This window comes from Lissotriton vulgaris, unplaced genomic scaffold (assembly GCF_964263255.1).
Source record: "Lissotriton vulgaris unplaced genomic scaffold, aLisVul1.2 SCAFFOLD_352, whole genome shotgun sequence".
Classification (NCBI taxonomy): domain Eukaryota; kingdom Metazoa; phylum Chordata; class Amphibia; order Caudata; family Salamandridae; genus Lissotriton; species Lissotriton vulgaris.
In genome coordinates, this window is record NW_028245114.1 from 593111 (window position 1) to 605414 (window position 12304).

General features: G+C 48.2%; 1 protein-coding gene across 2 annotated transcripts in view; it reads left to right on the plus strand.

Annotated features, from left to right (window-relative positions):
- The window catches only part of CASP2 (caspase 2), a 190120-nt gene that overhangs the window by 44574 nt on the left and 133242 nt on the right, over positions 1 to 12304 (plus strand). For both annotated transcript variants that reach the window (XM_086949007.1, XM_086949008.1), the window contains exon 6: positions 9880 to 10056. In XM_086949007.1, the coding sequence (XP_086805133.1) occupies positions 9880 to 10056 (177 nt within the window). The remainder of the gene's footprint in view (positions 1 to 9879; positions 10057 to 12304) is intronic.

Consider the following 12304-nt stretch of genomic DNA (forward strand, 5'->3'; position numbering starts at 1 on the left):
CATATGCCAGTTCAAACCGGTGCTGGGGCTCTCCAGCCCCAGTCCTAACGCAAAACTGGACAAAGGAAAGGGGGTGTAACCACCCCCTTCCTGGTCCCACCCAGAGGAGGGACCTAGCAGGTAATCCGGCCCCTAGATTTGGAATAAGAGTAGGAGCTGTGTCCCAAGACTTCAGATCATCCTGAACTCGACTTGAAACTAAGAAGAAGACTGGACTTCGACATTCTGCTGCACAGAAGACTGAAGAGCATCTCCCTTGTGGCCAAGGAGTGACCACCCTGTGAACACAGGCACCATCCAGCAACTCGACGCCTGCTTTGCCGCCGCCTCCCGCCGGAGCCTTAGCCCAGAGCCCGACAAGACCTGGATTCCCAGACATCTCAAAGCCCGATCCACAGTCCCTGAAAAGAAGAGACCCGTGGAGGCATCGAGAGACGTGGGACCGGCCATCTTGAAAGACCCCCGAGAAGCTGACTGCGCAGCACCCGAGGCATCCTCAACGCTGTGCTTTGGGGTTTGAGAAGCCCCACCACCGAGCAGCATCTGCACTGAAGAGCAAAACGCACCTTAACAGTTCCCCCTAGGGCGCATTCCACACGCAAGCTAGGGGCATCCATGGCTTTCCTGGGTAACATTCCTTTACACGAAATCTGTAGAGCAGCCACATGGTCAACCACACATACATTTACCAAACACTACTGTGTAGATGTACATTCCAAACAGCAAGCTGCTGTAGGACAGGATGTTCTCAAAACTCTTTTCTAGACTGCTGCAGCTGACTCAGGTAGCCACCGCTAGGGGAGATACTGCTATACATTCTATGCACAGATATGAATTCAGCAGCCCACATGCCTCGAACGGAATATGCTACTTACCAGTATGCATCTGTTCTTGGCATGTAGGGCTGCTGACATTCATATCGCCCACCCGCCTCCCCGGTGCCTGTCGGAGCTGTAGCATTCACTCTTTGCATGGATATCTCTTACTGTACTATACTTCATCTCTGCCACAATGGAGAAAAAGAATCTGGGGATGGAGAGGGTACCCATGCGCACTGTAGTCCAGGGGAGGAGTCACCTATCTCGTGATACTTCGAAGACTCTTCCAGGACAACAATGTGCAATCATCTGGACCCAACACTAGGCGGCGATCTATGCACAGATATGAATGTCAGCAGCCCTACCTGCCAAGAACAGATGCATACTGGTAAGTAGCATATTCCTTAGGATTTTTTCTTAAGTTAGTCCTGTGAATCGGGCCCTACGTGTCTGTGGATTGGGACTGTCTGTGTGCAGCATTACATGCCGGGGTCTGTCTGTCCCTCAGTCTCTCTAGTTCTGGGTTGTCTGTCTGCCACATTACATGCCGGGGTCTGTCTGTCCCTCAGTCTCTAGTTCAGGGCTGTCTGTGTGTCGCATTACATGCCGGGGTCTGTCTGACCCTCCAGTCTCTCTAGTTCAGGGCTGTCTGTGTGTCGTATTACATGCCGCGTCTGTATGTCCCTCTGTCTCTCTAGTTCAGGGCTGTCTGTGTGTCATATTACATGCCGGGTCTGTCTGTCCCTCAGTCTCTAGTTCAAGGCTGTCTGTGTGTCGTATTACATGCCGGGTCTGTCTGTCCCTCAGTCTCTCTAGTTCAGGGCTGTCTGTGTGTCGTATTACATGCCAGTTCTGTCTGTCCCTCAGTCTCTCTAGTTCAGGGCTGTCTGTGTGTCATATTACATGCCGGGTCTGTCTGTCCCTCAGTCTCTCTAGTTCAGGGCTGCTTGTGCAGACTATACACATAGGCCTTCCGGGCCGGAGCGGCCACACCCAGGCTCTGAGCCAAGGTCGCACCGGTGCTCTCAACCGCAAGCTAAAGTCTTTCCTGTGTTTGTTTAGTGGGATGGTGCTGGAGCCCTGCCTCTGGGGCTGGGTGGCGCCCAGTTGGGAAGCGGCTTTGTTCTCCAGGTGCTGAGCCGATGCAGTATGAACAGGTAGAGTGAGTCGACTTGAGCCTTTTCCTACCCAGTGGCAGTGTGACTCATCTCGCTTTTGTCCCTCACCTGCTCTCTTTTTATATTCTAAGAGACGGCAATTGTCATCTGGGTAAGTCATTCTGCTGTAATAGGAGGATGAATCCAAATGGTGTGCCCTGAATCACACATGGCTTTCTTCAGGGATGGGCAGTTTCTACAGTGTGTTGATGCTCTGCTTATGACCTCACATATTACATCACGGATTACATCTGAAATCTATGTCAGAGCAAGTTATACTTATGTCACCTACGTATAACTGGCAGATTTCCCGGTTTTTAAACAGTAGTACTTTTTTGTGAATGTGTAAGGTTCATTTTTAACGTAAGTTAAAATCTTCCTTACGTATTGTATTGTTCCACTTTAACCTTTGTTTTTGTAGTGAAAATATCTATATATAAACATATATCAGAAACAAAGGTGCCTGCTGTGGAAAGATCACTCAGCAGGTAAGTTCATTGCCACAATCTATTTATTGGAGGACGCCAAAAAGGAGAAAGCCAAGTATCACAGGAATCAGTCCATACTGCCAACAGGCTTCGTGAAAACTCACTTCTTCATGGGCAACGGACTTCTCAATGCCCAGGCACTGCAGTTTTCGGCATCAATTTAAGATTCTAAACCACGCCCACAGGGCGCGGCCACTCCTGTGGCTTCTTGGTCTTTGTAGTGCCTGATTTTTCTCAAGTGAGCAGCAGTGCTTGTGCAAATTGTGAATACTTCACAATAAACATATATATATATATATATATATATATATATATATATATATATATATATATATGTGTATGTGTGTATGTATATATATGTATATATATATGTATATGTATATGTATATATATATATATATGTATATATATATAATGTGTACACGCACACACCCACATCACTATCAATGAAGACACCAACAGATGCAGACTTATTCAACTCCCTTAAAGATACTTCTTTTGAAGATCAAGTTTTGCCATCAGAGCAGTCTCTGGAGATTCTCTTACCCCTACTCACAACCGTCCATGCTTCCCTCATTCGAGGCATCCTCCCAGAAGAGCTCAAGAAAGGCCAGATCCTCCCCAACCTAAAGAAACTTACACTCGACCCTTATGACCTCACCACTACCGGCACATCACTCACCTGCCATTCACCTGCTGGATCATGGAAAAAGCAATCTGTTAAACTCAGACGCACATCAGTGCTAACCATCTCATGCACGACTACAAGTCCGGCTTCACATCGCCCTGCAGCACAGAAACCACCTGCTTCCACACCATAGACGCACATCAGTGCTAACCATCTCGTGCTCGACTACCAATCTGGCTTCAGATCGCCCCGCAGCACGGAGACCGCCACCTTACATACCATAGACGCACATCAGTGCTAACCATCTCCTGCACGACTCCCAGTCTGGCTTCAGATCGCGCTGCAGCACAAAGGCCGCCACCTTACATACCATAGACGCACATCAGTGCTAACCATCTTGTGCGCGACTACCAGTCTGGCTTTAGATCGTGCTGCGGCACGGAGGCCGCCACCTTCCACGCCATAAACGAAGCCCCCTAACGACAAACGGAAGTGACTCCTGCTATTTCTGGACCTCATCTGCCTTCGACACTCAACCATCCCTCCCACCCTGGAGTCTTGAATGGGATTCACCAGTGATGTCCTTCACTGGTTTGCCTCCTACCTTTCAAACCAACACCAGTTTGTACACTTTGGGTACGTCGAGGTCACAAAAGGTCCCTAACATCTGCAGAGTCCTCCAGGGCCCCATACGGTCTCCTTTCATCTTCAGCAGGTACGTGGAGCCGTTCGAAGCTCTAATCACTGGCAGGAGTAACAGGATTCACCAGTATACCGATGATACACAACTCTACTTGTAAATCTCCGCTGCTTCAAACATCCAAAGCCTCAAACACTGTCTCACGTCATCCAGATCTGCATGTCCCACGACTACCTGCAGCTCAGCCCAACCAAGACAGAATGTCTCTTATTTGCCAAGAACAACAAACAAGATACAGTACGAACCCGACTCAATGACTAGAACCTTGATGGGTTTGAATCGCAGCTTTCACTGAATGCCAAGTTACTTGGATTCAAGCCGCTAATAACCTCACCTCAAGGAATACATCGCCCAAAAAACAAAGACGGCCCGGTGCCAACTGTCTCTTCTAAAGAAAGTCAGATCTTTTTTCCCAGAATGCAACTTCAGAACTGCTGTTCAAACCCTCGTCCTTCCATATCTGCCTGGATTTTATGCCGTACTCTGGAGCCTTGTGAATGCCACGCTGGCACTTCGGGCATCCTGCTTGCTTTATGGACATCTCTTTCAGGGCCTGAAGAAGTGTGATCAGATATCTGCCATCTTTATGGAACTCCACTGGCTCCCCTTGCCAGCCCGCACCGACTTCAAAACCAGCATTATTTGCAAAGCCATCGCGTCCAGCACCCCCGCATATCTTGCAAACATGCTCACCATCTCGGTGGCTCTTTGCACCCCTCCCTGGACACCTTTAGGAAGACCCTCCAGACCCGGTTCTTCGACTGAATGGAACTGCGGGCCCCCGCCTCCCCCCAGCGCCTTGAGACCCTCATGAGTAGATCTGTAATCGGGCAGAGGACTCAGAACCTTCTTAGCTGAAGGAGAATTGAAATGTTCGCTAACCACACGGCGATAGAAGCAACAAAACGAAAGTTGCAGTAAATTAATTAAATACGTGGTTGTTTCGGACAATACATTATTATTTTAAGGATACTATTGTTTGGCATCGTATTGGAAGTTTTTGAGACCTCCTGTGATATACAGACACACAGAGTTTTCGTTATCGCTTCTAATATTTTTTGGCCTGACAGCCCTGATGAAGTCGTAAGGGTAACCCCCCTTTACGAAGAAACGCGTTGGCTTGTGGCTAAAAAGGACAATTAAAAAGAACATACAGAAGAACGGGAACCTTGAATTCATGTGGGTCTTTTTGTGATAAATACATATTGGGTGTTTTGATATTGTGTGCCTTGAAAAAATTGTGAATAGTGTTTATCAGTCCTAAAAACGGATTATTGGGGAAAGCAGGGTGTGTCTCCCTTTTTCAAAGAGCACCGTAAGGATAGATGGACTAGACAATATTGAAGTGTAATCCATGTATGCGCCATCGAACCTACACACCTATCCTAGTAAAAAAGACCTCATGGGTGAGGAGTGCGCTTAAACCCCCCTGATTGATTGACCCGCAGGCAGGACAGCATCAAACTGCAGACTAAGAGCCGGATTTAGTGTTTGGCGGACGGTTACTCGGGTATAAATGTGATCGGTAAACCGTCCTCATGCACTTATAATGAGCTGGACAGACCTGCCCTCTACACTCTAAATCAGGCCCTAAGAAGTGGAGGAAAAGAAAAGACAGGAACGAAAGGCATCCTGGATCTCGGACAACACCCCGTATCCATCAGGACCTCCTGAACGCTGCCTCAGTTTAGGAAAGAGTTGAAGCCTCGCCTCTTCGAAGGACACTACGTCCCAGTGCCTTAACTGCCCTCATTCCAGCTCCTCTTATTGTTTCACTTAATGCTGTCTTCGACCATGCGCAGCGCTCCGCTGCCTTTAGGCTGGTTGTGCTATAGAAATGCCTCATACGTACATGTACGTGTTCACTGAAAAAAGAAAGGTTGGAATAATGTTTTGGTTAGCTTGGTTTCATACACATTTATACATGTAAACTTTATAAATTAATTGAAAGAAACCACAATTAAAGTGGTGTTTTGGTTGGTAATTGAAACCGAAAAACCACTGAAAGCCACAGGTAACTGTTATTTCTGCATACATAACTTGCACAACCATAGGGCGCACACCAGATGCAAAGCTATTGACCTCACACTTGATGTGAGAGATGAAAATAGAAATGTTGTACATCACCCGACAGATAACATTACATATGATATTACACTAATAAACAGACTAATAAAGAGCTGTGCGTGTCGCAGTATTGATTGGTTTCAGTCTGTATTGTTAAGTTTGGTTTTAAATAGTGTTGGAGATAGATATCTTGAGGTCATAAGGATTGCATTGCGTGTGCAAGTTGTGGTTTGCATGAGCCTGCAGGCCCGGTTAGGGCACTGTCCCCATTATGCCCTTTTTCTTTTAAGTGTGTCTTAACACAGTGCTGAGGGCACCGTGATTGGTAACGTGGACTGTAACAGGAATTTCCTGTGATGGCAAGACAGTCAGAGTGCGATGGATTTGCGGATGGACAGCAGGCGCAAAAGCCACCTCGTCTAATGGTCCGGTGATTCCTAGTTCTGCTGGCTTCCTGCATTCTTCTAGTCACAGGGACACAGGAGGTCTCTGCCGCGGTGCCTCCTCAGACAGTGGCTACAGCACGGGGTAGACCTGGCGAACTCCATTGTGGTCTCCCCCAGCACTGTGGCAGAAGTGGCTTGATGGGGGACCGAGGTGAACCTGATGGACGGGATGGCCTTCACTTCTCTGCCGGCTGTGGCTACAGTAGCGACGAATGCCTCCAACCTGGGCTGGGATCCTCTTCTAGAAATCAGGGGCTGCTGGTCTCCAGAGGAGCAGGTGCTTCACACCAGCCTGATAGAATTCCTTGCGTTTCGGCTGGCGCTCAAGGCTTTCCTCCCTTCCGTTGTTGGTCGGTCCATCCAGGTCTTGATAGACGACATGACAGCAATGTCCTATGTCAGCAAGCAAGGGGGAGAAAGTTCTCACCTCTGCAGTCTGGAACATTGAGACTGTGATCTTAGACACACTGCCAAGAGCTATGGCTCCTCGTCAATCACCTAGCGGGGTCTCTGAATGTCAGAACCAACAGCCTAAGCTGGCGTCTTCTGCCGGAGGTCGTCCAAGACATCTTCACCCAGTGGGACACTCCTCGGGTGGACTTGTTCACTTCCTCGGAAAATGGTCAAAGCCCACAGTTCAGTGCCCTCCAGTGTCCATTGAGGGGAGCCTTGTGGGACGCCTTTCAGTTGCGGCGGACGATTGAGCTGCAGGTCACGTTTCTCCCCGTACCCTTGATTCCTCAGGGTCTGAGGAACATTCTCCAAGACCGGACCCAAGTCATTACCATAGCCCCAAATTGGCCGATAAGGGTGTTGTGTGCAGACCTCCTGCGCTTCTCTGCTCCGCCTGCCACTCAGGCCAGATCTTCTCTCCCAGTCTGTGGGAATGGTTCTGCACCCCAGTCTCTAAGGCCTCCATCTACATGCTCAGAGATTGAGAGGGCACAATCCAGCTCCTTTCAGATGCCACCAGAGGTGGTGGACGCCATCTTATTAGCACATCGCCCCTTCATTGTATGGTGTGCGGACAATAGTGTGCAGTGTGAACCCCTTGCAGGCCAAGTTATCCCACGTGCTGCAGGTGCCACTTCCCTTGGCTTAGAGGGGATGTGCCATTGGTTCTGTGAAGGGTTATTCAGACGCCTCGTCCGCCGGACCTGCAATTCCTGATTAAGTTCCCTGTTGTCATGCGTTCCTCAATTGCCTGACCAACCTTGTTCCCCTACTCCTTTGTGGTTCTTTAATGGGACTTAAATGTGGTTCTTACATTTTTACGGGGACTCCGTTTGAGCCCCTTCACAGTTGTATCCTTTCGTCTGGTAACTCTCAAGACTGTATTCGTGGTTACAAAAACGTCTGCTAGGAGGATCAGCGAGTTACAAGCCCTTAACTGTCGCTCTCTCCTGGAGCCAGGCTGCTTTCCTTCCCGAAGTTGTCACTTCCTTCCACCTTGCCGCGGCCATCACTCTTCCGATGTTTACTCTCCTCCTCATCCCACAAAGGAGTAAGAGCAGTTGCATTGGTTAGATCCTAGGCATGCTGTGCCAAAAAGGGAAAGGCAGTTAAAAAAGGGCTCCATCAAGATGAATCCTCCTCTGCATTAAAACTTGCTACACCTTGGCCGAGAAGGAGCCGCCTGAGGCGATCTGTGCTGATTCTGCCAGAGCCAAATCTACCACTTCTGCTCTGGCGTGGGGCGTTTGAATTGGAGATATTTGTAAGGCAGTGACTTGGGCCTTTGTACACACATTTGAGAAATATTATTGTCTGGACTCTAAAGTGAGAAGAGATGGTCAGTTCTCTAGATCGGTTCAACACGATTTCCTAGTCTAATCATCCATCCACCGTTGTCCTAGGTTGGATGTTGCTGTGGAATCTGTTCTACCGGTGAGGAGTCTGCAGGTAGAAGTATCCATCAGAAGAAAAAGTTACTTGCCTGTGGTAATGATCTTTCTGGTGAAACTCTCACACACATTCTTTTGCTAGTGTGAAAAGTTTTCACCATTGATTCTGCCCCCTCGCCTTGGAGAAAATGGAGAGTATTTGACGTCAGGGTGGGCTCCGTGTTGCACCAGAGGCATCATATGACATCACTTCCGGCACCAAGTCCAGCGCCCTAAACTGGCCACCATGAAGCCTTGAAGTTTCCGGATCCAGTCTGACGCCTGGGATAGTTCAACAGGTGAGGAATCTGCAGGTAGATTGTGTCCATCAGAAAGATTCTAACTGCAGGTAAGTAACTTTTTTATGACCCAGTTACTTCTGTACCTTGAGTCCAACTTTAGAAAAAGATAAACATTTACCCATCTATGAAATGCATGGTCTATTGAGCTGTGGAAATGTGGTTCTCTTCTATCTGTTCTTGAACAGAGGACTTGCATGTAGGATTCTTGGTGCTTAATTCGAGCCAGTGGGGCCCACCGGCGCTTGTTTTTGGTGACCAGCACCTACTTCTCCTCATCGGACATTTCGCAAGAGAGAGCAAACCATACAAAAGGCGAGGGGGGAGGGGCGGGGCAGTCAGTATAAACATCTCAAAAGGAGAAAGCAGGAACCCACAAGCATTAGGTAAAAGGGCAGGGAGTGTCTAATAATGGATTAAAGATCTACTCAGCCTTGGTGTCCATCATGGTGACATTTAACAACACAGGCCTTGGCTTCTCAGCAGAGCGTTGGGCACAGACACCCCTCCGTTTAGAAATTTGGTCTGAGTAGCCTAAGATAGTCACAAAAAGAAGACTTGGAGCAAATTGTCACGGAATGTTTTCAACCCTCCTGCTACTGTTATTGCTTCAGACACCAGGGCTGAACTCTCCATTATGTCCAGATGCTTGCAGACACTAGATATGGTGAAGGTTTCTACCAATCATCCCCATTCCTTCTCCACCCCCTTTGTTCACTTGCACGTTTGTCTGGTTACCTTGAGACTTTGTTGGAGCTCCGTTGTTTGACCAGTTATCCATACTGTGAAGGGTTCTCAGCCGCTGCCCGCGGGTGTCTAGGAGTCCCACATTGGAGAAGATAAAGTTTGTTCTGTGCAGCAATGGTTTTAGCATTCAAAGTGCCCACCTGTGCATCTGCAGAAGAGTCTGTGATGGGGAAGGGATCGTTTGGGTTGTGCGCATAGTTCTTTGGCATTGAAAGTTCTGTGCAAGCCTTTTGTGGACACTCCCACAGCCATCTCTTGGAGAAGGAACATTTACTTTCATTTTACTATAGTTCTCTTCCCAAAGGGGGTTCAGGGTTCGCCCACCATTCTGCTCTACGGTGTGCTGCTCTAATGCTACATGAGCTCCATGCTGAAGAAATGAACCTTACATTCTCATGCTGCATGGCTGTCAAAATGGAGTCATGGTGGTTCTTGCTGGGAATTGAAGGAAGTTGTAAGTCAGTGAGTCTGCAGAAGGGTCCAGGCTGGAGAAAGGAGGGTTACTGCTCGGTAAAACTGGGTTATCAGCATGTTGAAGAACTGATCATAGAATTGTGACTTCAGCTTGTTCGAGCAGATGGATACTAATGCTTCTTTCGTTCTCTCACTCTCTTTCCCTCCTCTTTTCTTTCTTTGCCACTCCCAGGCCTATCAAATGAAATCCAGACCTCTGGGCCAGGCCATCGTAATCAGCAATGTGCAGTTTGGTGGCAGCGGTGACCTGGAGTTCCGCTCCGGCGGCGATGTGGACCAAGCAGCACTGGAGAAGCTCTTCTCCTCCATGGGCTTCACAGTAAAGCTACTGCAGAACCAGACAGCAGAGGTGAGATGGGAAGAGGGTGCAACTCCCTCATGAAAGATGGAAGAGGGCGCGACCCCCTCATGAAAGGCTCCCTAGAAGAGTTTGATGGTCGCCTTCTCTAATCCTACCATCCAAACCCCCGTAACCTCCTCAACTCTTACTCCTACCACCCAGACCCCCCGTATCTACCTCACCTCTTACTCCTACCACCCAGACCCCGTATCCTCCTCACCTCTTACTCCTACCACCCAGACCCCCGTATCCTCCTCACCTCTTACTCCCACCACCCAGACCCTCGTATCCTGGAGAAGTGTGGCTCAATGATTAGAGGCTTGTTCACTTGTAATGCCAGAGGTCCGTTTCCTTTAACCCGCGAGTTACTGCATTAGAGAGGGTAAGTCTTGTTCTTTAACTCCTTGGGCATGTCGGTCACAAGAGGATGCAGACAGCAGTATAGATTATGTTCTTATCCTTATTACTGCAGGACGTTTACGGTTTTTGCCAAGGTCCATTCCAACTAACTCTTGAACTACCACTACTACCGAGTCCCCCTATGGGAACCCGGATAGGTGAGATTATCTGCCCTCTATTATGTCTCTCTCTCTAAGTGACCACAGACGTTTTTTGCAGTGTGGGGCCACTTGGTCTGCATGGGCTTACACACCTATTGGTCTGTACGACCTTTTGTACCAACTTACAGGAAAAATTCTTTATAGCAGGGCAGCGGTTTGTGTACTGCATGTTACACATATATACCGACAACACACAGGTATATTTCTATTTCTTTTTCTCCAGCACCAACTAGATGACTTCCATTTCTGAGCCACTGATCACTTTTTTCACTTTCTTCTATTTCTTTTTGGTTCTTCTTTTTTCCTTTGGGTGAGCACAGGTTCAGCGTTACTCCCCAGCTCCGTTTCCCCTTATGCTTGCATGTATATTTAGAACATATGAATGACAAATGCTTATACAATGTGTACTGTTGTTGCCTCGCAGGTCCTGCTACGCCGTACCTGAAAACACAGTGACCTCGAAATGTTTCTCTGAAATACTGTTATCACATTATTTATTGGTATATTTTGATACTTCCCCTGATGAAGGGTTCTGAATGAACCCGAAATGCATTGGGAAACAATGTTTGAACTGTAGTATATGTGCCTTAAACATATATTTGAAACAAGCATGTTTTGTTTACATTTAATAAGACTTTTCAACACATGTATAGACACGGATTGCTTGTAGATGTATGAACATTGAGATACGACATTATTGATATTGTTATGATGAAAACATAAACCTGAAATAAACCTCTGGTTTGAATTTGGAAACATAAAAAAGTTTAAGGTTTGAATATTCTGGTGAGGCCTCATGGCCCCTTAAGGTTGTGCCTTTGGTAGCCCAGGGCTTCCCTGAGCTCATACTTGGTATCTATTCCACTGGGGGGGCCGGGCACGCTCCCTCTCAACCACTGAGCACACTAAACATTATTCAGCGTGGATTAATTACACATAAGCTTATAGAAATATAGGTGTGCTATTCCACCACTCTCCTGTAAATTTCAATGATTAGAGCGGCAGACCCTGATGCAAAGGTCTGGCCCGGGACCAGGGTTCAATTCCCTGCCTCGGCGGGTCTTGGGCTCAAAATTCCACGGACCTGATAATTCTCGCCTCGGTGCCTATTCCAATCATGGAGTCCCACTCTGCAACTCTGGGCAATAGCTTGCTTAATCTCCGCAACAGCCCCCACAACGCTAAGGATGCCTGGCCTCCACCTTGGGGGTGCCCAGGAGTGGACGCCTCACAGGGAAAGCCAGGATGTGTTACACAGCAGTATTCGTACAAGCGCCTTGAGACCCTTGCGGGTGAGTAGTGCGCTATACAAGTATCAATTTACATTTACATCCTCCTCACCTCTTACTCCTACCACCCACACCCCGTATCCTCCTCACCTCTTACTCCTACCACCCACACCCCCGTATCCTCCTCACCTCTTACTCCTACCACCCACACCCCCGTATCCTCCTCACCTCTTACTCCTACCACCCACACCCCCGTATCCTCCTCACCTCTTACTCCTACCACCCACACCCCCGTATCCTCCTCACCTCTTACTCCTACCACCCACACCCCGTATCCTCCTCACCTCTTACTCCTACCACCCACACTCCTGTATCCTCTTCACCTCTTACTCCTACCACCCACACTCCTGTATCCTCTTCACCACCAGACCCCCGTATCCTCCTTTCCTCTTACTCCTACCACCCACA